Source organism: Parus major, chromosome 20, assembly GCF_001522545.3.
Source record: "Parus major isolate Abel chromosome 20, Parus_major1.1, whole genome shotgun sequence".
NCBI classification, from domain to species: domain Eukaryota; kingdom Metazoa; phylum Chordata; class Aves; order Passeriformes; family Paridae; genus Parus; species Parus major.
The window spans coordinates 1,529,392-1,554,634 of NC_031788.1; the positions used below are offsets into that span (position 1 = coordinate 1,529,392).

Here is a 25,243-nt window from a genome sequence, read left to right on the forward strand (position 1 = left end):
GAGCCAGCGCAGGCTCCGTGAGGGGCGGCGGGGCCTTCCCGCGGCGCCAGCCCCGGCAGCGACTGTAATCACAAAAAACTGATAGTGAACCCTCCGCAATTCATCGGGAATTGCTCGGGGACTTAGATGCTAAAAACATGTTTCGTTTAGTATTTGGCTGCTGGATAATACTGCCTTGTTTTCAGTCCCTGCTTTTTCCCGTGACAGTGAATGCCTCATCACTGACATTCTAGGTTTTTTTTAAAGAGGTAGAATTAATTAATTGCCACCAAAGTTCTCTTTGGTCAGCTGAGTAATTTGAGATCTCTGAATCTCTGTCTCAAATCCTGAACCATTTAATCGTGCTTCTATTACAAAGACGAACAATACCTATCAAAGGCAATTGAGGCTAATTAACATTGTATACCAAATGGAGGGACTCTGTTAGTGAATAGGCTTGAAGAAGCTTGAAACAAACCCTGAATTTTTCTAACTGGTACAGGCAAAGGTACCAAAAATTAGGAAACAAAAAAAATTCCACTTAATTCAGGGTTGAAGGAATTAGGTACATCTGTGGAATCAAGAAACAAAAATAACACTCCCACTCAGGATATTCCATGTTTCTAAGATTCTGTGCATTGTACTTCACTCCTGTTTGCAAATGTAGCCAAGTTTCTTGAAAACTAATGTCACAATTATTTCTTTGGACTTCCACTTTTTTATTTAGCATCACAACATTGTAGCACAGTGTTTTAAAATTATGCCACCTTCACATGGGAGTGGAAACATCATTACATTTGTTTTGCTCTGGCCCAAGACAAGTCAGTTTTAATTATAACATCTGTAAGTTTTGTGTAAATCTTTCCCCTTGGAAAGCACAGAGCTTTTAATTTCCTTCCTAAAATTATAGCTTCATCCTTTTAAAAACAGTCCCCCAAGAGCTATAGTAGGGAGGTCTAAATCCTCACAGAAACAGAATGATAATTTCAATAAGCAAAACAAGGTGACAGCAAATGGCCTAATATGTGGAGTTAACTCAGTCCTGTAAGTCCTTTCTGGAAATTAGTCCACCTGGGAAAGGACAATGAAATTCCTGAGAGGTCACTAGAATGAAGACTTCCATGTGCAACTTCAGCTGCAAGTGTGCACCAGAGAACAAATTCTAACTCTTGGCATCACATATCCAGTGGAGCCATTCATCCTCAGGGAATGGCAACGTTTTCAACACTATGAAATCTTCCTCTGGCTCCCCAGAGCGATCCTTTCCTCTAGACCATGCTGGACATCCAGAAGGGTTCGCTGAGGTTGTCTGAGAAGGCATCACAGCTCATGTAGTCACAATCTCAGGACCTGGAGAGCAGGAGACAATGCACTTCCAGGGCGCAGGAACATGGGTGACCCTCCCTTTTGAAATCCATACACACACCGTGTGAGGGAGGAGCTGCTGTCACAGAACAGCTTGAGAAGGACAGGTGGGCTACATGAACCCAGCCACATGAGGGTGCACAGAAATTTGGCAGGTGGTGAGCAGTGAGAGGCTTGGAACTGTGTCCTACATCCAAAGCCTCACCAGCAGGAAGGTTTCTAGCTGCATATTGAAGATCCCAGTGGAGTTTGAATTAAGCCAGCTGGAATTACTCCACTTTGGGAGTTTATAGGAACCCCCAAGTCTGTGGGTCTTGTTCAAGGTCAGCATTCCACTCTGGGCTCTGTGGGGCTCAGTGCATTCTACAGCATCTGTGTTCCCGTGGTTCCAAGCACTGAGATAGAGTTTGCTTCAAGACAGCCTCTTTTAAAGAGGGAGATTAGTTTGCACACCTTCTTCTGCTTGCTTTTCCTTTTTTTTCTGTTTAGCTCTGTCCAGCCCACTAAGATATTTTAATCTCAGACATGCAAATATTCTTTGAACATATGAATAATCATACACTAATCTGATTTACTAAGATAAGGCCAATGTAATCACATTGTCCAACCTCCTGCTCTTTCATGTCCATCTCTTAAATAATTTTTAAATCTACTTGCAAATCTCAGCCAAGTTTGAGAAAACAAACACCCTTTTAAGGATATTAAATTCTTACAAGCATTGTGAAAACTGGAAGCTGGATAGATTAAAAGTGGAAGCTCAACATTTAGCTACTTTTGTGGCTTACTGGCAAGCTGATCAATACCCCCATGGTGCAGAACCAGAGACAGCACACCACCCAGCAGAAAGGTGGGCAATATGGGAAGGACAAAGTGATGGCATGGCTGGGAGGGCCATGGGATGGTGTGGAGTGACTACTGGGGCATGGTTTCACCAGAGGTAACTCCCAGGAGAAGCTGCTTTACTTTGTAGGGAAATATCAAAAGCACAACTGACATCAGAGGAAGGGCCATTAGATCAAAATCAGGAGGATCATGATTTGAATCTACCTTATTTGTGACATCTGTAAAATCACTTAACTCTTCTGTCCTTCAGTTCCTCCATCAAAACAAGTTAAACATTCAGAGCTCCTCATGTCATGAAGGTTGTTATTTATGAAAGCAGTTCAGTGTTTCTGATGCTAGTCAGGGTGGGTGGGGAATGCTACAGCACACACAGAACAACCTAAAAGGTGGTGTACCTTTTCCCTTTCATCTTGAAAGAAAAGCAATTGCAGGATAAGGACTGGGCTTAGTATCAGTGCAAGATGAGAGAAGGGTCCCAGTAATCCCTGCTGAGTCCAGCCCAATGCCTCTTTTCCCAAAAGCTCATTTAGAACAACAGTTCATTTTTGGCAGCTTAGGAAAGACACATTTGCTCCACACTCTCTTCTGGATGGCTGAAAGCCGCAGGACAGCCCTGACCGTGAGGAGTGCTGGGTTTGACCTGCAGCCTTCTTGGGACCCCGGTGTCAGCAGTTTTTGGACATTTTAAAATTAAAACAAAGGCTGGTGCTCAGCAGTCTCAGGAGGAAAGATGTGGTTCAGCCTGTCTCCAGCTCCCGAGCGGCTCTGGAGGAGGAGGAGGAGGAGGATGGCTGCCTGCAGGGTGCACTGCTGCCCCGCTGCACCGCGCCCGCCCCGCGGGGCATCCCCTCCGGCAGGAGCTGCTTCTCCTCCAGCTGGGCTGACAAGGGGGTTTTTTAAAGCACAGCAATAAATAAGCCAAAATACAGTGACTGCGGGCACGGCCCTGTTGTGTTTGTGTAAAATTAAATGTTACCCTCGTTAAGCCCCTGCATTACAGCACAGCCCTTCCTTCAGTCACAGGGGAACAAAGTTCTCTGGAAAAAGAGCTACATGAATTATTTCTAAATTAGTTTATGTATGTGTCCAGTGGACTGTGTGACAGCTCTCAGTTGTTGATCTTGCAGTTTGTCCTGTCTAAATGTGAAGTTCATCGAGGGCTGAGGCAGAGGTCATACTGCCACTTGAAAAGGCATCCTCTGGAGTTTTGAGCCTGTGGAGCTGTTTCACATGAGGCAGAGTATGACTCATGCTAATGAAAAGGGTAAAGAAGATTTTTTTAAAGAAATATATCGCAGTTAAATTAGTTTAGACAGCATGACATCAGAGAGTAATTAAATAGGTTTGTTGGAATTCCGTTTCCAATTCCAGAGTTCAGGTTTGTAAAAGATTTCTGAGCACCTGCAGGTCTCTGTGTGTGAAATATTTTCACTGGAAAGGATTCAAAACTCAAAACTTTAAAAAAACCTTTTAACACAGAGGCAGCATTACGCCATTCTTCCTTCTTGGAAAAAAAAAAAAAAAACCCTTGGATTTAAACAAGACTCCTTCAAGTTTTCAGTCAGTTTTACAGAAGAAAACGAGGTGGTAAACTTTCTCTTTTCAAGAACAAGTTCTTTATAGCTGCTAACTGAAGTCAGGGGAGATCATATCTGAGTACATGAGCATTTCCACTATGGGACTGGATACAAGTATTGAACAACGATATTTGAAATGTTTTAATCTCAAACAAAAGCCATTTTTGCTAACTTTGGTTTTTAATTTCTTTCATGTTTTCTTCTGCCAAACTGGAGGAACCTTTTCTGATTTTTTCTTTAGTGGCATTCAGAGGAAGACCAGAGGATGAAAATCCTGCATTTTCTCACTTTACTGCTTTGGCATTTGACTTGGCTGTCTCTGGATCTAGTTCCTGGAGCGCTGAGTAATTCTGAAGCAGGCCAGGGTAATCCAGGATCTAAACTAGGTTTTTTGAAAGCAGAAGGAAAGGAGAGGAATCCCTCCACACGGGCAGGTACACTGAGGACTGCAAGCCATGGATACAGTGCTGGGACCTCAAAGGCCAGGACTAAAAGCAGTGCTGTTCAGGCTGGAGCTCTGCTGGCCAAGAACGATGACTCAAAGAAGGTTCCCTCAAGAACAGCAGCCACGGAGGGCAAGGTAGGACATCTCCCCAGCAGACCTTCTGGAGTAAGGACAGTGACTCCAAAGGTTCAAAATCTTAGCAGCAAGGTGGCTTTGAAAAAAACTGGCACAAGCAGTACTGACACTGATTCTTTCAAAACCAAAAAGACTAAAGAGCCTGTAACCCAGAGGGAAGCTAAGGAAACTTTCCGACATCCCCCGATAACGCCACATGAATACATGCTCTCTTTGTACAGGACTCTCTCAGATGCAGAAAGAAAGGGTGTTAATGGAAGTGTAAAACTGGAGGCTGGACTTGCCAATACAATAACCAGCTTTATAGACAAAGGACAAGGTAAGAAAGGAGCTGGTGTGTGAGTGAGTGTGGACAGAGAGAGATGCCTGAGTGTGTTTATAAATGCAGAGTGTATTAGAAAATATTCATATTTTGGTAAAGTCAAATAACTCTATTTAATGTAAATGAAATCACACAACTTTGCTGCAGATTTTGTCCTCCTGCCTTATCTTGGAAAACTCATTTACAGGCAGAACTAGATGGTTGTGTGGCAGCCAAAGAAAACATTTAGGAAGTATTTTAGATGCATATTGTTGAAAATCAATCAGTCTTTGCATGCTTAGGTGTTTAAAATCTTTTGCATTTTTGTCTTATTTTCTTTCTAGCTAGCTGGAAACTAGCTCATGGAAACAGCTAACATTAGGCTGTAGTGTGCCTAAAAACATATAATACACTAAGAACAGAGCTACTCTGTGAAAAAAACCCCACAATTTTCACCATGAAAGGGCCAGTCTGGTTTGTTCAAGGTAGAATTGTGAGGAACTACACTGAAGTCATTATCCTGTGGAGTGGGTATATCTGTACTAGCTTAAAGCTTTCAGGTACCACCAAAAAGCCCATAGCTCAGCACAGGCTACCAAGGGTAATAACATCCAGGACTCCAGAATTTGCAGCTCACCATTTCTGTTCCAAACACCTTTGAAAATCTGGGCTAGTGTCTGATTTCACAGGAGAAATAACCAGCCTCCCAACGAATGATGTTCACCTCACCACCCTGCTTTGGGAGGCCCTTGCTGCTTCCAGTGACATTTGTAAGAGTTTTGTCATGGTCAAGGAAGCAACACAGCTGGTGAAGGAATTGTGATGAAAGACTCACCAGGACTGGACTTGTTGCCATCTCTTCAAAAATAGCTTGGCTGCTGGGAAGGGGGGATACTCTGCTCACAAGTGCTGCCTCCAGGTTCCCAGCTTGCCACTGGAAGGCACTGTTAGTGTCACGTCACTGGAAGGCTGGCTCAGCCAGATTCCTCACCAGCTGAAGCAAGCAAATATAAAATCAGGATAATGAAAGGAATGATTTTCTGCCCAGTTTGAAAAATTGTGAATTATGTGGTGTTTAGTTAACTAGGCAATTATCCTTGTGTCTGGCAGTTCCTGAGGATGCTGGTTTTAGAGAACTAATTCACCATTGTATCATCCAAGAGTAAATTTGTTCATGTTTGGAGCCAGCATAAGGCCTGGCTACTACCAAGCTCTGTTTCAGTAATTTAAGTAGGATAGAAATGGTGAATAGGTCCTGTCACTGCTCAGCCCTGAAAAAGTGTTATTTTTCAAGTGGCTGATCACAACTTTGAAGGTAGAAAATTCCCACTGATGAAAGAAAGGAGATTTCTACAAGGCAGATGCAGAAACTCATTTCTCTGGTGAGTCCCTGAATTCTTCTGAGTCCCTGCATGGAAATGATCCCTTAGACAAAAATTGTTCTTTCTGTTCAGTGGGCTAACTTCAAGGCTTATAAGCAAATTTGAGGAAAACCACTAAGAACTGATTAAGTTATATTGGTCTGTGCTTGATATACATTTAAAAATCTGTGTGCTTTTTTTAGATGAGCGAGCACCAACTATAAGAAAACAAAAATATATTTTTGACATCAGTGCATTAGAAAAAGATGGCTTGCTGGGAGCAGAGCTTCGAATATTGAGAAAAAAACCTTCTGATACATGGAAGTCTCATTCTTCTGGAAAAGCTTCCCAAGTAAAATTATTTAGTTGCTCTACAAACAGACAAGCCTCAACGCTCTTGGACTCTCGGACTGTCAGTATCACTGATACACCCAAGTGGGAAGTGTTTGACATCTGGAAGCTTTTCAGAAACTTTAAAAACTTGGTTAATTTGTGTTTTGAACTGGAAACTTTTGACAGGGGGAGAGCTGTTGATCTCAGGAGTGTGGGATTTAATAGAACAGGAAGACAGGTCAATGAAAAGGCTCTGTTCTTGGTGTTTGGGAGGACAAAAAAAAGAGACTTATTCTTCAATGAAATCAAAGCTAGATCCGGCCAAGATGACAAAACTGTCTATGAGTACTTATTCAACCAGAGGAGGAAGAGAAGAGCTCCTCTAGCAACACGGCAAGGGAAGAGGCCCACCAAGAACCTGAAGGCAAGGTGCAGCAGAAAAGCCCTCCATGTGAATTTTAAGGATATGGGCTGGGATGACTGGATAATAGCCCCTCTGGAGTATGAGGCGTATCACTGCGAAGGGCTCTGTGAATTCCCCCTCCGATCCCACCTGGAGCCCACCAACCACGCAGTTATCCAGACATTAATGAACTCCATGGATCCTGAATCCACCCCCCCGACTTGCTGTGTCCCAACCCGGCTGAGCCCCATCAGCATTCTTTTCATTGACTCTGCAAATAACGTGGTCTACAAGCAGTATGAGGACATGGTGGTGGAGTCGTGTGGTTGTAGGTAGCAGAACAGTTGCTTGTGTGAATATATTATGAGAGGTAATATGACACATTGGACATAACTTCTCCTCAAACAAGGTTAACTAGGTTTCTTACCCCTAGGGTAAGTATGTTTACAAGGATGTAGCAATAAGTCCACCGTTTCTGTGTTTTCCCCATGGACATATTTCAGTAGCATTTGGATGCTGTCACACAGCTGGATTTAAGGCCTTGTGCCACTGGCAACACAGGACTGACTCTAAGTGAAGTCCATGACAGAGAAGATGATACCTCTACACCTTGAGATCTCCTGCTTTTAGCCTCGAGGCAGTGGATAGAGATGATATCAGTGAGCTGTGGATATGAGCTGTTTGTTCCTTGACCATTGTTCTTGAGACTGAATTTCTGCCTGATTCCCTTGGGCTTTGTCCATTCATAAATGTGAGAAAAGAGTCCCAATGTTGAGAAGTGTTGTGTTCTGGTGTGCCCCCATCTTGGTGTAAATAGTTGCACTGTAATATGATTTCTTTCTGATTAGCTCTTGAAACTATGCATATATAAAAAGGGGTCATTAAATATAATATGTTGGTTTAGTTTTAAGTTTTATGTGAAGATAGGTGATGCAGGAACTATTTGCTTCCATGTATGTTTTCCTCCAAGCTACATATCTTTCTTAAGTATCCACCTTTCCATTATTATGTAGCAAAATATATTAGTCTGTATAAGGTCCAAGTTGTTCTCAAAAGTTCACAGTAAAAGTGTTCAATTATGGCCTAAGATGTAATAAATTATTGACACAGTGCTGCATTGTGCCTAGCTGTCCAACTCTGCATAATTATAATGCAATTAAGAAATTGTTTTATGTTTTTGTACAATAAATGCAAGTGAAAGGGACTTTTCCATGCAGCAGAATACCAGGTGTTTGTGTTTTTTGCTGCCACAGAGAGAAGCTGTGGAAACATTGAAAGAAAGATATGAAAGGAAGGCCTGGTTTGATCTGGTGGGGAATGACACTATGACTTGGTGTGTCTAGGGCAAAAATGAGTTATGCAGATGGTTGCAAAAGAGCTTTGGTATTCTTTTATTCCATCCTCCAAGGGCTGTGTGCTTGTATATTCCCCTTTATCTATTATAGGCATGGATTATAAATGGGATTGACCCTGTATATTTCCATCCACAAAAGTGGTACCAAATATTCAACTACAGACGGATCAGAAAGGTCCTATGAACCATCAGAAATTACTGAAAGAGTTTACCAATAGTACAAAATACAAATGCTAGGGTTTGATATTGCTTAGACCACTGAGTCCTAAGATTTCCTGGTTCTGCACAGCATCACAGGTGTGGATAGAGGCAAGGAGCTGAGTACAGTCCCCAAGGTCCTTCTGCTCACTACCCCAGTCTGGACATGCTAAAGCTCACACCAGCAGCAAAACATCCTAAATTCCTGATCAATGGCCATAAACAGTGACATAAAGCTCTGCCCTTCCTCCTGCTCTCTCTGGGCAGCTCAGCCTTTAACCAGATTAATGTACCTGGATAAGCAGCCTTGCTCCCAGACACCTTGGGGACCCCTGTGCAGGTGACCTGCCCTGTGCCCTCACCTGCAGCTCAGGGATGCAGGATGGCCCTGCAGGGAGCTTTGGTCTGTGGGATTTCCTATTGCCATCATTCCTGCCTGCAGAGACTGACACTGCCTGGTTTTCCTGCCTGCAGGGACTGCTTGACTGCTGCAAACCTGGGGACCAAAAAACTGCACTTGCAGCTGAATCCCCAGTGTGCAGGGCAGCAGGCACTTAGAATGACAAGCACTTGAAGCTACTTTGTAAAAAGCGTGTGAGAAATTTCAGCATTTTATGGGTCTTTTTGATGGGTCAGGGCTGCCCACAGGAATTCTCCATCTCCCTTCTGGACCCTCAGTGTGCCCTTCCCAGGTCCTGCTCCTCCTCATCCTCATGGAGCCTTAGGCTGGGCACAGAAGTTACTGACCCCAGCACTAACTGCTCATCACCAGCCAGTCTTTCAAAACCACAAATCTAAGATTTACTAAAAGCTGATTTAGGTACCACTGATTTTTACCATTGCCACAGCAGGAGGCAAAACATTCCCCTGACAAGTCCCAAGCCAGGAGAGCAGCTCAGGCATTTTTTCCCCCAATCTGCTCAAGCAGTTCTTTTCTTGCTCCTGGCTGTTCTCAGGTGTGTTTGCAACTTCCTCTAGCACTGGCTCCAGCTATCTCCTGGAGAGGTTTGCCAGATGACCATGACAAAGGGTTGTCTCCTTTATTCCTTAGGCAAGTGCTGCTCCCACTCTCTGGGAATGCTGTTTTCACATTCCCAAGGAAATCTCTGCTCTGATGTGTGACACACAGCTGTGCCATGCCTGTCATTAACCACACAGGCACGTTCCTCAATGGCTCAGGGTGATCAGTTTAAAATAGCAAATACTGCCTATTTAAATACACTTGAAGCAAATCTAAGTTAAGACAAGTTAACTCCTGGGATTAGGTGTGCCTGCACGGGGCAGTTTGCTTCAGTACCACCTGGATTCATCAAGTGCTGTAACAACTGTGGATGGGAGCACTGGTGTTACAGGCAAGGCATGGTAGCTTGTAAATCTGACAAGGGCAGTTCCTGTTTGGTTCACACTGCAGAGCTGGTGACCAGTCTAAGAGTCCTGGTGAGGTTGGTCATGATAGAAAGTTTCTAAAACCTGAGGTGTTAACCTCTCTGAGGTTCTTTCTTGCTGTCCTTGTATGACTTTTTCAATGCATGAATAAAGCAAGCTAAAGACTCAAGGAAATGGTATTTAAATAGAGTATGTATCAGCATCTAAATGGAAAAATATGCCAAGGTTTTGCAATAATCCCAAAGCAAACAGTATGATCTGAGGAAAAATTAAAAGAAATACTGACAAATTAAAGCCTTAAAAAACACCCTTTGCTAATCATTCGAAAGCCTACATTCTGCTTGATGGGAGTTATACTTAGAAAGGAAAATTAAAAAAAAAAAAACAGTAGGTATGTAATATCAGATTAAACAAATTTGAAACTACAGACAGTAAAATGCTGAAATCATAATGGATTATTACTGCTTCAGAAATGGGTTTGGCCAAAACAGAAGCAGTTTAAGCCCAAGTGTATGGATTAGGAGGTAACATGACATTCAGTTTGCTTGGCTGGTCTCTCAAATGTGGTGGCATCCAGAAGGGACAGCCCTAACACTGCTCAAGTTTGGGTCAGCTCAAAACAAGGAGTTTATAATTGTGGGCATAGGAATAGGGTAGGAGTTTATAATTGTAAGCATAGGAATAGGGTAGGGTTTTTCCACTTTCAGGTCTCAAATTGATTATTCTGGTTTATACCATTAGTTATAAACCAGTATTGTCATGTCCAGAGTGTCTTTTTGCATTTATATTGTGAAATTGTTCGATAAGTCTGGGAATTGCAGTTCAACACTATTTTATTCTGGAATGCTCTACTGACTTTCTCCATGGTGTAAATGTGTACTAGCCTATAGGTGCTTTATTGGTACATTGTTGGAGGCATTGGAATCCCCTGGCACAAACTTCTGTCTTCTCACAAATTGTTGCCAATCTTGTCAAGACTTTACACAGTAATCTGCAGTTTGAATTACCTGGCATGTGAACAGAAACAGGCATTGAAATTTCCCAAAGTACATGAATGACATGGATGAGCACAAAAGAAAGACCCAGGCAGGGTTCACTCTATCTTCATTCCCCTCCAAATGCAGGGGCTTGGGAATAAGGCACACCCTGGAGTTGACACTCAGGACAGAAACTGGAGAGAAACAGGGAATCTTGACATTGGCCAAGGAAGTGGTGGAGTCACCATCCCTGGAAGTGTTCCACAAACAAGCAGATGTGACATTTGGTGATGTGGTTTAGTGGAAGTCTTTTCCAACCTGAGTGATTCTGTGATTCTATGACTGCAGGAATTTGGCACCACTTTCTTTAGCCAGGTAATTATATAATGTGCAAAGATAGACACCCTAAATTATTGTTATGACTTTCTTCCCATGGGTGAGTTGGTGTGAGCAACTGGATGGCAGAAACCTGAGCTGTAAAGCAATACAGGTTAAAAGTTTAGCTTTCCACCTTTATGATGGCAGGTTTCACTCTCTCACTGAGAATGCCTCACTTGTATTTACTTTTTAAGGTCATTATCTGTCCCATGAGAGTCTTTGTGAAGGTCCAAATTTCAAATAAACAGTACACTATAAGACAGGTATGTGTGGATAATTTTTGTTGTATTTGGCTAAAAAATGGGTACTAAGCTCAATAGGTAAACATAAAAGTATGCCATTGAAAACAATGCATTCCCATTAGTGTTTGAATATGTGCCTAAACTCCATGTACACTTTTACATGGTTATGTCATTTCCTGTGTAAAATGGCCTTGTTTATACAGCAGCCATATGAAAGATGCAGGAGCCCACTATGTGGGCTATTTGAAGCTTTCTTTAAGAAACATAAAAACCCCTTGACCCTTGTATAATAAAAGGTGTTAAAAGATACTGCTTTTATAACATCTTAGCCAAGACTAGTAAGAATGTACAAAGCAAACAATATTTTTTTTTTTACTTCATAGTCCTAGTCAATCGTGTTATTTTATGGATTTACTATTGCTGTTGGGTAGTAAAATGATATTTAAAAATAAAATTGCAGGAGATTTCATTGCTTCTCAACAAATTCAATAAACAATAATCTTAATTTTTTTTGAGAAATAGTAAATACAGAGCAGTAAATGCACTTTGCAGAGTACTCAGAATAGCCCATTTATTCTGTCATTCGGAGTTCACTGATGTCCCTGTTTTCCTCGTTGTTTTTTTTCAGAACTAGTTTAAACTTTCTACAGTGATTTGGCCAGCTGAAGTAATGCAAATGGATTCAGTTTCCCCTGATGTCATTTTGAAGGGCACAGCTGTCAAGAAAAAATTACTTAGTCAACAATAACAGTGATTAATTGGCTAACCCTCTGCTAGGGGACAGCAAATGTTCTTTTCACTGTTTTCTTCCCTTAGAATCTCTTTGATATAACATCTTAAGCTATATTTTGCCATCCAGGAATCCAGGCTAAGCAGCCTCTGCCCATCATACTGCCAGAGAAATGCCATTAAACTAATTAAATTGAATTATAGGAAGGTACTGCTTCTGCACATCCATTTTCCATCTGGCTGTTTTTACACAATGCCATTGATTGTGGCATAAAGTCAGAAATAAGGCTTTAATTGATAAAACCAGACTCATTTCTGTTTGCTCATGTAAACGTCTTCAAAACATTAATATTTCTCCAGAACTCTTAGAAGAGGAACACAACTTGGGTCCTTCCCATGCTGAGAGAAAGGGATGGATATCTTCCCCACAGCTCTCTTTTCTGCAAAAAAAGGTGAAACAAGACTCATAAACTTCAGATGGCAAAGAAGTCATTAACTCATAGGGTTGGTGATCGGGTTACAGGAACCCAGCTAGGGAGGATTAAAGGGCTAAAGGCAGTGAGGGGAGAAGCAGGAGGAGGTGCTCTAAGGGAATGTGGCTTGGGAGAGAGGAACTGGGGACAAGTGGCTCTCAGGGGGACACAGGCTGCCCCCACAGCAGCAGGGTGAGACTGGGTGAAAGACTGAATAATAAGGTGGAGCAAATGCAGGAGGAACTGTGAAGGGGATGCACCTCCAAGTGTACACAAGCTGGATGGGTGGCAGTGCTGCTGGGGGAGCAGACACATCCCAGGTGAGAATCACCAGGACAAGAGGACACAGACTCAAGGTGCCCCAGGGGAGGTTCAGATTGGCCAACAGGAAGAATTTCTTCACAGAAGGAGTTGTCACACATTGGCAGGGGCTGCCCAGATAGATGGTGGAGTCACCATCCCTGGGGGTGTTGAAGAAACAACTGGATGTGACAGGGCTGTGCTTTAGTTGACAAGGTAGTGATCAGTCAAAGGTTGGACTCAATGATCTCAGACATCCATTCCAACTTAAATGATTCCATGATTCTTTCTATGTGTCTACAAGAAAAAAACCCATTATTCTGAGGGCTTGGTGCAAGTAATTCTTTCTTAGCACTTTGCCTGTCCTTCTCATGCTGGAGGCTTCCAGGGCTTTCCTGAGAGCTCTAGCCCAGAAGCTGCTGAAGGCTTAGAGCAAGAACAGGCTGCTGGATCATGGACTCACACAATCATTGGGGTTCAAAATGACCTCCAAGATCATGGAGTCCAGCCCTCAACCCAGGATTACCAGGTTTACCACTAACCCATGTCCCCAGGTGCCAGATCCACACATTTTTGAGCACCTCCAGGGACAGTGACTCCACCACAGCCATGGGCAGCCTGTTCAATGACTGACCACCCTTTCTATGAAAAAATTGACCTCAATATCCAACCTAAACCTCCTCTGGCATAACTTGAGGCTGTTTTCTCTTGTCCTGACACTTGTTATCTGGCTGAGGAGATCAACCCCCACTGGGCGAAAATTTCCTTCCCTCCTTAGTCTCCTTGTCTTCAGGCTGAGCCCACCCAGCTCTCTCAGCTTCTTCTCATGACACCCGTGCTCCAGACCCTTCCCCAGCTTCACTGCCCTTCTCTGGACACGCTCCAGCCCCTCAATGTCTTTCTTGTCATGAAGGACCCAGAACTGGGTCCCAGGATTCAAGGTTCAGCCTCACCAGTGCCCATCACCAGAGGATGATCCCTGCATCTTTGCTGGTACAATACTTCAGAAGCTCAGCAGAGGCACATAACTTCTGACAGTGGCTTTGAACAGGCAGAAACAGCAGTAACTTTTCTACAACACTGACTGTGGCCATGTGTGCTGTTGTTGGAGTCCAAACCAATAGAGGTTAGAAACCTGAGTCTGGATGATGAGGGACTTTCATTTATGAGACTTTCAGGTGGATCACAGATGTCATTGCTGGGCCCCAGGCACAAGCAGTTTATCTTCTCCTAGCCATGTGCAGCCTGAGGTTAAAGGTAGCTCTGGACTTTACAAAGTGCTTAACTTTGGCATTTTTGTGCTTTTCTCAGCAGCCCTTGACTCCAGCAGCTGATTAAAAGCACTAAAGTAAGCAGCTTTCCCAACAGCAAGAGTGAATAGCCAGGGCCTGGGAGAGTGAGCTGAAGTGTCTGTGCTGAGCAGGAGCTGGTGAGTGACACCAGGTGTGGTGTCCCAAATGAGCCTCCTGGCTGGGGACAGGTACCGGTATTGGGGTTCCTCTGTCCTGTTGAGATTCGGCTGCAGGCATGAGAGAATTGTACTGCCCAGGAGAAAAAGGGAGTGGACATGCTCCTATTAAACCCAGGAATACCTGGGTTTGTTGGGAGGTTTTTTTTACTTGCCAAGGTGATGAGAGCTTGTGCCCAATTCTTTTTCCCTGCTGCACTTCTCCCTGGCTGGAGGCACCAGGAGGGGGAGCTCCCCATGTCTCCTACTGCTACTGGGAAAGTCACATTCCTGCCTGTGCCCCACAAGCATGAGGCTGGACAGATTGCACAGCAGGGGTGAGACAGACACAACCCTGCACACGGCCTGGGGAATAGCTGATCTGATCTCGAGGAAGGACTTAAAGCACATGTTCCCAAATTTGATTGATTCTTCCTGTGTTCTCAGATAAACAGCTGGTTACAGACAACCTGGTGGTTCAGGAGCATTGTGAGAACAGCTGCTGGATCAGTCAAGAGACAGGCAAGAAGCACTGAGTGTGAGGAAGGAGAAAGGGGAGAAAAAAAGGACTTGAGGAACTGGCATAATACTATTTGATCAGTAAGCTCCAGAAAATAAAAGATGGAATTTTTCAGTGGTATACAAACTTTAAACACAAATTGATTATTTGGAATTCTAGAAAAATTACCTGCTATTTATCTCAAAACACACTGGGGCTATCTGTCTCTCAAAACATTATATTTTTGGTAAGAGAAAAAGCTGTAAGAAATAATTCACTTCTTGCAACAGTAATGAAATATCCCCCATGCCATTAAGAAAAGAAAGTGATGAGGAGCATGTGCTGGCATTGTCAGTTTTAAAACATTTAACCTGTACCAGTAAGCCTACTGATTTTTAATAAATCTTGGGATTTGGAGGAAATTCCAGATGTTTGGGAATCTCAAGAGAAAAGGAACTCAATTCAGTACTTTAAAGGGTGACTGTTCTGAACTGGCAATCATAAGCAAATTATAGGGCTGTTGATGCTGACTGAATCTAATAATGTGGTTGAAGGATGGCAATTTAATTTGCAGGCGATAAGGACAAGAAGAACAATGAGGATCATTTGGCCTGATGAGCTCTGCTTACCACAGGTGAAAAATTTTACTTCTGAGTCCCTGAAGTGTCTGTTCAGTTTTTACACCAATCAGGGAAGCAAAAACAACTTTAGGAATGACTGAGAGGGAAATAGGGAATAAATGAGAAGACAATATGCAGCCACTACACACTGAAACACTTTGGGATACAAAAGATCTGGAGAAGGGCAGTAAGAAGGACAGCAAGTATGGAACAGTACTTCTGTGAGAGAAATAATGAGACTGGAGACCTTCAGTGTAAGGTGACTGGGGCAAAAGAGAAAAGTGGTGAGGACTAAGAATGTGAACTGGGAGCAAGCAGTATACCAAATGATAGTGGCTCAGGACAGGCTTGAAGGAAGCAGAAATACACTGATACCATCAGGGTAGCCCAGCTGCAGAACTCCTGAGCACACCTTGGTTGGGATGCTAAAATTTATATATGTTTAAAAAAAAAAAAAAAGGAATAAAAATCTATGAAAATCTGCTGACCATGAGTCCAGGGGACTTTCTGAGTCCCTGGCAGCTGGAAGTTCAAAAGCTCTGCCAAAAACCCCTTGCTGTACATTTGTCCTGTCTTTATTTTCTTTACAGGGATCTGCTGTTCCCTATAGAAGATGAGTTCCATGGGATCCATGGTCTAACTCTGCAAAACTATTCTTCCATATGAAGCCCAAAACTTGGAGTAAACTGGTAGAATGGGACATAATGGCTCAACCTACCAGTCCTGGTAGGACTTACCAGGGGTTGGCCACTGTCCTGTTAGAGGAGCATGGCTGTCTGTTGTGGTGTCTCTTTTCCCATCTATTTTTTTAAAAAAGCCTATTTTTAGAGTTCTGTGGAATTAAATGACGCTATATAATAGCTGGGTATTACATATTTGGAAAGAGAGACCCAGGATTGATTTAAGGACCTAAAGTTTTAAAAAGCTCACCACATTCAGCTCTAAGCTAATTCTGGGAATATTAGCACTTCATTTTTTAATAAGCAGCTATTTCTACTTACTGTCCAGTTTCCACTTTGAATTACTGAATTGGCTTCTTTGTCTGCAGCATGAAAAAACTTACTCCCATGGGCATGGTTCTACCTGTGCAGACTGTGATGAATGTTTTTCTCCTAATTTCTGTGGAAGAGGTAGATGGACTTTGTTCTGCTTTTGCTGGGCACCTCTGTTACCAGATTTTCTCTTCTTGGGTTTTTTCCTTTAAGCTCTCACTTCTCCAAATACTTTTAGTATGTAAACACCTGAACTCATTTAATGTTGCAGTAACAGCCTCATCAATGCCACAGAGGCGCTACTAATTTTCTACTTTTACTGGATTTTGACCTTTATAGTCTGGGCATCATCTTTCCCTCTCAGCTCCAGCATCACATTAGGAGTTCAGAATCAGCTTTCTATTATGAACAACCCTGCTTTTCCATAATCACTGCTTTCTAATGAAAAGCTTTCCATTTTATAAGTTCTTGCCTCAGAGTTGAAAATCCTTGTTTACAGCTGAGTTAAAAACAGTTCAGTGCCACTAAAAAGGCTCTGCTTAACATGACTTATGTAATTCGTTATTCATTATGAAGTAAAAGTTAATTTGCTTTTCAGGGTGAGGTGTTGGGACAAGTGAAGGTGGGACCTTATGAGCCCTGTCAGTGCTAGGCTCCAGATCAGAGCCCAAGGTCCCAGGCTGGAGGGGTTGCCACCATCCCATGCCTCCAGGAGGAGCAAACTCCTCAAGAAGTCATAGAAGAAGGATGCTGGCAGCAATCTGTGCTTCTGGAATGGTGAAGTGCTGGGCTTCAAGAGCTGGGCAGGGGACTGACAAACCCTCTGCTGCTCACACATATCCACACATATTCCCTTTGTCCCAGAACATTCTCCAGACATCCCAAAGATGTGAAAATCAAGCTGTGCTCTCTTTGGCATGCATTTAAAATTTGTTTGAAAGCTGCTCTGGACCAGATACCCGATTCCTACACATTTTGTTCTGCTGTGAGCCCTGGGAAGCACACGCTCTCAGATCACTGGAGGAGGTTTGCACCTCTTGCTTTGAGTCCATAGGGCACCTCTGAAACCTGCTTGTAACCTGCTCATAACCTGTTTGGAGCTCCTTATTCCTGGCAGAGGGTACATGCCATGCCAGAGCTCTCACCAATGCTGTGCTCCCCCAGCACAGTGCCAGCTGTCTTGAGGAGGTTTAAATTCTGGATACTGGGTGTTTGGGTGGTGCCCACTGCAGCCAGTACAGAAACCCCAGAGCAGCATTTGTCCCAGCAGCCCAGGAGGAGCTGTTCAGGCACCTCAAGGGCTCCTGGGCTGCTCTGGCTCACCAGCCTCTGGGAAGCTGTAGGAGTGCACTGCTGGACACAGCCCCTGTGTGTGCTGAGGCTGGGCCTTTTCCTTGTTTTTCTGGGATACAGGCAGCACACTGGCACTGCACGAGCCATCCGGTAGCTTCATCCCTCAAGATTCTCCGGAGCAGCAGGAGCCTCTCCCTGCCACTGCATGCACTATTCACAGCATGGGGCTCTTGTTAGGAGCCATGTGAAGGGAGGGAAGAAGGAATGACTGCTGGAAGATGGAGGGGTGAGGGATGGTGGGGACATTTCTCAGTTAGAATTGCTCAGTCTTTGCTAGGAAGGACTGACAGCATGTCTCTGGTAGATTATCCCGGATACCCAGACCTTGCCCCATATTATATGGTTTTCATCACAAACATAAAAGTACTTGGTATAAAACAGAAGGTCAGGAAGGTTTAAGACATGGTATATGAGAAAACATTTTCCAGATTTCAGCTTCCTCCAAGGTAATATGCAAGTGTAATTAAAACAGAACCTGGAAATATAGAGTACAGTACCCTATTGAAAGTGTGTTGTATGAGCTGAACTCCCTTCATTGATAGTTTTCCAAAACACACAGCTGCAATAATCTTTATCCAGGAGAAGGGAATAAATTAAGTCTGAACACCTCTGCATATAGTACAGTACAGTGTATAGCCCTGCACCCCATATAACCTCGGAGAGGTAATGGAAAGCTGAAGGAAGCACAAGTGGAAAACCTCTCTGACCAGCAAATACTTTCTTCTGCTGAAAGCAGACAGATGGGAAGAAAAGCTCATGAAACAGAGGCAGTTTAAGTACTGGGATGTCTCGTTTCTGCTCAAGTCATTGAGGCTCTGCAGTGGCAGGGTGCCAAAGCACACTCCAGATTTGACAGGTGGGGAGGGGAATGTCCTGGGCTTGCCCAGCAAACAGGGAGTATTGATGGCTGGCTAACGTGAACAAATAGGAGTTTATCATATTTAACAGTGGCAGCAGCCACTAGGATATAAAAGCCTGGAAAAAGTAACTAGGTCCTACTTCTACTCCCCCTGAACAGTTCAGCCATGGAGTTCAGGTTGTGCTTGCCAGGCTTCACCAAACTCAGTGAGGTGCAGCACTGAGCAGCCTGTTCTGCTTCACGTCTGCTTTTCCTCCTTCAGCACTGGTGCAGAAGAGGGGTAACTCCCTCCTGGAGACCAGAGTAAGGACTGCTTTGCACCTCTAGCCAAGGAATTCCAGATCAGGGAATTATCTCCATACTGGCCAAACATTTCAAGGTCCAGAGTGAATTGTAAGGATTGTATTTTCATTGAAAAATACATCTTAATTTCATATTTTTAAATAGCATTTTTCTTGCGAAATAGCAATAGAAAAATGTATGCACACTGACACCACAAACTGAGTCTTATGGGGAGGACTAGGCACCTTTATGCTGCTAAAATATAATTTTCTTCCATTAAAAGTCCTTTTTCAGCTTGTAATGTATTCCTAAGGGTGGACTTGGCCTCAAAGTGTTCGGATTTACTCCATATGAAAAGGAGAAAAATTTTGCAAGAGTGAAGTATGACTAATTTGTTTATGAACTACCAGTTCAAGCTTAGAAATGCCCTTTTCCTTCAGCAGCAGCCAGGGGCAGGAATCCAATGAACCTGGGTTTCCCCGTGCGGTCAGATGGCCCCTCACCACTCTGCTGGAACTCAGAGTTCTGCTAAGAGCAGTGCAGACATATCCAGGAAAGCTCTGGAAGAAGTCAATCCACATATACCAGTGCTCCAAGGTATATGTTATCACTGATCTGCACTTCCAGTCCTAAAGGAGTGCATGAGACAGGATGCAGTGCCAGATCCACTCTGGTTCCAGTGGTACATACAAAGCCCTTTCAGAACCTGGAGCACCGGGAAAGACACTCACATAGCTGTGGGGGCCAGCTGGCACTTCTGCACTATTGGCACAGAACCAGAATTAATAAGACCTGCTGGACTTGAGCTGAGTTTTTTCTATTGGGTTTCTCTTTATCATGATCTCCAGAGTGTCCTGGAATACCTTTATGGACTATTTTCCCTCTTGTTAGCTAGAATGTCCCAGTCCTGCTTGTCCCAGGTAACATGGACAGATCCTCTTTCCTCACATGACCATGAGGTTCCTTTGACTTTACTTCTGCAGAAGCAGGAACAGGTGGTTTAGAAGGGAAATTAATACAATTTTAAATTTTTACTTAGACAGGAATTCAAGAATAAGCAGAGGAAAGACTGAAGTTGAAAGATTTGTACTTTTGCCCTGGTCTAAAGCTCTGTTTGTTTTTCAGAAGGAAGGAGCTTCCCCCAGAAAATGTTGGCTTAACAATTGCCTTATCAAGTTGATTTTGATTATTCACGTTTCCAAGAGAAAAATACAAGATGCTGTTATGGGACTTTATTTCAAGATGGTCAGTTAACCTGCTTATTTAACATTTTAAAATATAAAAGCACAGGCCTTAATAAAAATGATCAGTCTGCTTTTCTGGGTGAAAAATGGAAGAGCATGTGCTATGATATTCAAAAGAAAATTATGTGCTGATGGGGAATGAGGAGGACAGGAAGATCAAATGTTTAAATGTCTTTGTTTAAAAATTATTTATCATTCCTTGTTAGTTAGGACAAAAAGGAAAGAGAGTTGTAGTAATGACCACTGAACTAGCCTGTGAGAGGTTAAAGAGAAGACAGGATGGAGGCCAAATCAGGAGGCCCATCAAATATAATGTATTAGTAAATAATAATAATAATAATAATAATAATAATAATAATAATAATAATAATAATAATAATAATAATAATAATAATAATAATAATAATAATTATTATTATTATTATTATTACCATTATCCTGATTAATAATAATAATAATAATAAATTATTTTACAATTCATTATATACATGAAATATCATCATATCTTTTCTGATGCCTCTTTCCTGTTCAGCCACATGAACACCTGAGGCCATTGTTGATGTTCCCCAACATGCTTCAGAAAACATGTGACAGCAAGATTCTCAGCCTCTTTAGTGGCCTCAAGTGACAATCTCCCAGGAAGAGGAGAATCTTCCTCATGGAAGATTTGTTATCTCAGATGTAATTCCTACACAGCTGTGGAGCTGCCCACTGAGCAGGGCTGAGTGGAGGAGCTTGAGGACAGCAAAAATTAATGTAAAGGGGAATAAATTGCCAGTGCTCTGACTGAGGGAATCCCTTCAGAACTGAAACTAAAATTGAAACTCAGATCCATACCCAACTCTTCTGGCTTCATGTCCCATCAGAGCCTGTGCTGTTCTGTTCCCTCTGGGAGCTGTGTTCAGACAGACTGACAGGGAAAGGGCTTGGTGCTTCATGGAGCAGTGACAGGCAGAGGAATATTAGGTGGGACAGTAACTTTCTCCAACTGAAGTGTGCCAGAATCTTTCTGTGCATCATTAGGTAGGACTAACAAACCCAGGTAAGTGTCAATATTTATCAGACACATCTCTGAGTTGGAAAGTGTCCGCTGTGGTGGACAGACCATGTCACATCACTGAGAGACACTGCTGGTGGCAAGAGCTTTTTCTCTGCATGACTACACAATTTAGTGTCACAAATGACGCTTTTGAGCGTCATCATTTTTAATGGCTGTAACTCATTAGTGGCAAAGAGGGTTCAGCAAAGTGTAATCACTCCTCTCCATCGCCTTTCCACAAGAAATTTGCTGTTAACAGTGGTATTTAATATTGGTTTGAGTGTAATGCACAAAGAGCAACTAAGCAAATAGAAAGCAACAAAACCAGCTTTAACCTTCCTGCCTGGAACTTGCCACAGGGACAAGAACAAAATGAAATGTAGCATTTCCCCAACAGATATCCCACAGTTCCCTGCATTGTTCAACATCCTCCCTCATGTCAGAGCAACTTGTTCACTAAACACCTTGTCAGACACAGTTAAACCCCTTTCAGCAGATAGCTGTGGGGAGTCAGAACATCTTGGGAAAGACAGGCTGCAAGCACAGGGATCTGGGATGCCTGTGGATCAGAAGTCCAGACAGGTGATTCCATTGGCCCACTGAGGCCTGATATTTAAGAACATATGAAAGATTTCTAAGGACTACTGTGAAGTTTCAGGGCCATTAAAGCAGCTGCTACTGCCCTCTTGAGAAGCTGACATCCCAGTTAACATGCTGGGAAAGAGAGGAGGAGAACATTATAGTTCCCTAAGCCCTCTAAGCCAGTGCTGCTGCCGGCAGCGCAGTCTCGCCTCCTGCCCCAGCTGCTGCCGCTCACATCTGCACCAGCACTGGCATTTGTGAGGTGATGTGGATGTGATCCAGATTCAGTCTAACCTGACAAAACAAGCCAGCTTGCTTCACCCCGTTGGGTCACTGCTCAGGCTCACTCTGTGGCCTCGTGAAAGCTGGTGCCAGCAGCAGCCAGGAGCAGGGAACATGCAACAGGGACAGGTGGGATGGCTCTTGGCAGGGAATATGCAGCAGGGGCAGGCGGGATGGCTCCTGGCAGCAAGCTGCTGGCTCTGGGGGACCCTGGGTGAGGGACTCTGCCATGTTCTGGTACTATCCCAGGGTCCCACTGATGCTTGGGGCAGCCAGGGTGGCCTGACGAATCTCAGCCATGGGAGCTATGGCTGCTTCCATGCTGCTCTCCCTGCTGTCCCGGGGCAGAGCCACCATCCCTCAGGATATGGCTGACAACAGTGGGCAGGCATGGATCTGCCACCTCTGAACCTTCCAAACCAAACCTCAGCACAGACCTGGAGCCTCCCATACTGTTGCAAAAATGTGGAATGTATCAAGATTATCTTAAGTCAGTGTAAAGAGTAAAACGCGACTTCCTGATCATTATACAAAGATGTCAACTCAGTTGAATTTTATTACTGGAAAGTGCCTTCTTTGTTAAATACCTTATGCCTGATATTGTTGTGACAGCCTTCTTTGTTAAATGCCACCTTGCCTTGTACCCGTGCCCTTTTCTGTACCTGCACTGCCTCTGCTGCTCCCAGCACACCTCTAATGGCAACTGATGACACCACCCAGCATGTAAATGAGAGAACTCCCACGGGGATTAGCACCCAGTGGAAGTGGAATTAACCTCTAAAGACCCCTAGAACCAGCGAGCCATTGCTCAAAGAGGACTCTGAACTATGGTCAAGGAGCAAGGAAGAACGTCGAGCTACTTACTGATGTTCTGGACCTCATCTCCATACTTGCTCTGCATGACTACCCTGGATTTTCAATGAGCCAGTGTCTTCCCAGGGACTCTCATGAGGATGGAAGCCCCAGCTCTGCCCTGCAGCAAAGCTGAACGCCTCCTCCTCTGTGCTGTCCACTGGGAGCAGCGGCAGTGTGCACGATCCATGGGGCCCCCACAAAGAGCTGACCTCAGTAAAGGCATTAAAAAGCAGCAGGTCTCCTTGCCCATTCTTTTCAGTCAGGATGTTGTTTGGCTTAAGGTCTTTGTATACTTTCAAGGCTAATGATCAAGAAAGGAGATCCCATCAGTGGAACAGAGAGCAGGACCCTACCCATGGACATCCTTTATCTAACAAGCTTTAATGATGTAGTAAATCAAGATGTAGTAAATCAAGATGTTGATGTATCTGTATGTCTACATTGCTAACCTGGGAAAATATTCAAGTAGTAAATCAAGATGTTGATGTATCTGTATGTCTACATTGCTAACCTGGGAAAATATTCAGGGTCCATGTATCCCAAAAGTGAACTATGTTCATTGTAATACCTACATCATGCCTACAGGTCAAAAAGGCTCCTGGGTTACATAGCTGTATGGAAACTACTAACCAATCCTAATAGAGGGGCTGTACTTGGGAAGTTACGAACTCTGAATTTCTGTGTCTAAAAAATGCTGTGCAAAGTCTGCTAGGCCACACTGGATTTGTTGAACATCACCAAGCACCCAGGCTTGCACAACTCTGAAATAAATAATCTTGCTGACCTTTATTTCCATTGGGCAGATGATCACCTGCAGCACCAACAGGAGGAACAGGTGTTTTGTCACTCTCTGGACCCGACCTCTGCAATTTGGTTGCAAAATTTGATCCAAAACTGAACAGAACCAGGGATTGCACCTACACAAGATGTGAGAGGTCAGAAAGCTGTTGCTAGGCTTTACTATTGAGAAATAAATCGGATCCAGGTAACTTGGCCTGCAAACTTCAGACTGAGGTGCAGACTGAAACGCAGATTGAGCTCAGGGTGGGAGCCATGAGCTGCCAACCTCTGGTTAACAGAGGGCACAAAGACAGGTCCAGGTGATGACACTGAGAAACATAGCAGGAGCCAGGAATGTGGACGGACACAGAGAGGAGGACAGGAGCAAAAGATTCATGCAGAAGAGCTGAGACTTTGCTGTGCTTGGACTGTGAAGGTGTAACAGCCCAGGGGTTCAAGGTCCCTCCCTGAGGGCATCGAGCTGTTTCTGGGTTCCTGCGCTGTGAATAAATTGTTTTGTGGAATGAGATATGTGAGACTACTGTGGGAAGCCTGATCTGACTGCGTGAGAGTGGGGAATGCAGGGACACCCTTCAGCTCACTTGAGCACCACACTGTGATGGGTCTTCAGCTCCAGAAGTGAAAGCCTCTGACCTTTGGCGGTGTGTGAAATGGAATGGAAAACGTCCTTAACATTTACCTTCCATGGGGAGCCTATAACCTCCGATTTAAACACTGGGGAAAGGTGCTCTCCTTCCTATGAAGACACAGTTACACAATTACTCCCTCGAGCGTGCCATTACCGGCCTGTTGCACGCCGCTGAAGGCTCCCGATGCCGTGGGACAGCACCACGCTGCCCGCCCGCCGCACGCCGCCATCCCGCCGGCGCTTCCCGCGGAAGGGGCAGGGCCGCGCCGGCGGAAGCGGTGCCGGGCACTGATGGCGGCGCTGGCGCGGGCCCTGGTGAGTGAAGGGAGGAGGGAGGGAGAGAAGGAGGGGAGAGAGCGCTGGTACTGAAGGGGCGAGTGGCGTGCGGAGCCGGGGCTGTCCCCGCGCCGCCCCTGTGGAGGCCTCCCCCCGCAGCCCGAGGGCTGTCAGCGGGGGTTGCTCCCGCTTCCCGCCCTGTGGCCTCGCACCCGATGTCTGGCGAAGCAGCGGGTTTCCCGCGGGGTTTGTGTTTGCAGAAGGGTTAGTGAGGGGTTGGAGTGTGTTTAGGGATGGGAACGGAGCTGGGGAAGGGGCTGGGGTATCAAGAGCGGCTGAGGGAGCTGGGGGGCTCAGCCTGGAGAAAAGGAGGCTATGGGGGACCTTCTAGTTCTGCACAACTCCCTGACAGGAGGCTGCAGACAGGTGGGGTTCGGACTCTGCTCACAGGGAGTAAGGGACAGGATGAGAGGAAACAGCTTCAAACTGTGCCAGAGGAGGTTCAACTTGAACATCGGGAGGAATTTCTTCACTGGTGGTCAGGCACTGGAAGGGGCTGCCCAGGCAGGTGGTGGAGGTGTTTAAGGGATTCAGTGCCATGGTATAGTTGACATGGTGGTGTTGAGGTCATAGGTTGAATTCGATGATCTCAGAGGTCTTTTCCAACGGAATTGATCCTGTGATTCTGTTGTGTACGGGTTTGGG

At 44.3% G+C, this 25,243-nt stretch overlaps 2 protein-coding genes and 1 long non-coding RNA gene across 4 annotated transcripts in view; 2 read left to right on the forward strand and 1 right to left on the reverse strand.

The window, feature by feature from the left end:
• Positions 1 to 107: 107 nt before the first annotated feature.
• On the forward strand, positions 108 to 11,743 carry GDF5 (growth differentiation factor 5). Its single transcript, XM_015647110.3, has 2 exons — positions 108 to 4,663; positions 6,210 to 11,743. The coding sequence occupies exons 1-2, from the start codon at positions 4,030 to 4,032 to the stop codon at positions 7,076 to 7,078; spliced, it is 1,503 nt and encodes a 500-aa protein (XP_015502596.1). The 5' UTR covers positions 108 to 4,029; the 3' UTR covers positions 7,079 to 11,743.
• A 91-nt stretch (positions 11,744 to 11,834) lies between these two features.
• On the reverse strand, positions 11,835 to 24,400 carry LOC117245371. The gene is made up of 2 exons (XR_004500024.1): positions 24,314 to 24,400; positions 11,835 to 12,446 (listed from the first exon to the last, which is right to left on the reverse strand). It is a non-coding gene; the product is annotated as an uncharacterized LOC117245371 (long non-coding RNA).
• A 79-nt stretch (positions 24,401 to 24,479) lies between these two features.
• Positions 24,480 to 25,243, forward strand: part of LOC107213309 (ubiquinol-cytochrome-c reductase complex assembly factor 1) — a 46,806-nt gene continuing 46,042 nt past the window's right edge. For both annotated transcript variants that reach the window (XM_015647601.2, XM_015647602.2), the window contains exon 1: positions 24,480 to 24,577. In XM_015647601.2, the coding sequence (XP_015503087.1) occupies positions 24,554 to 24,577 (24 nt within the window). In that variant the 5' untranslated portion in view covers positions 24,480 to 24,553. The remainder of the gene's footprint in view (positions 24,578 to 25,243) is intronic.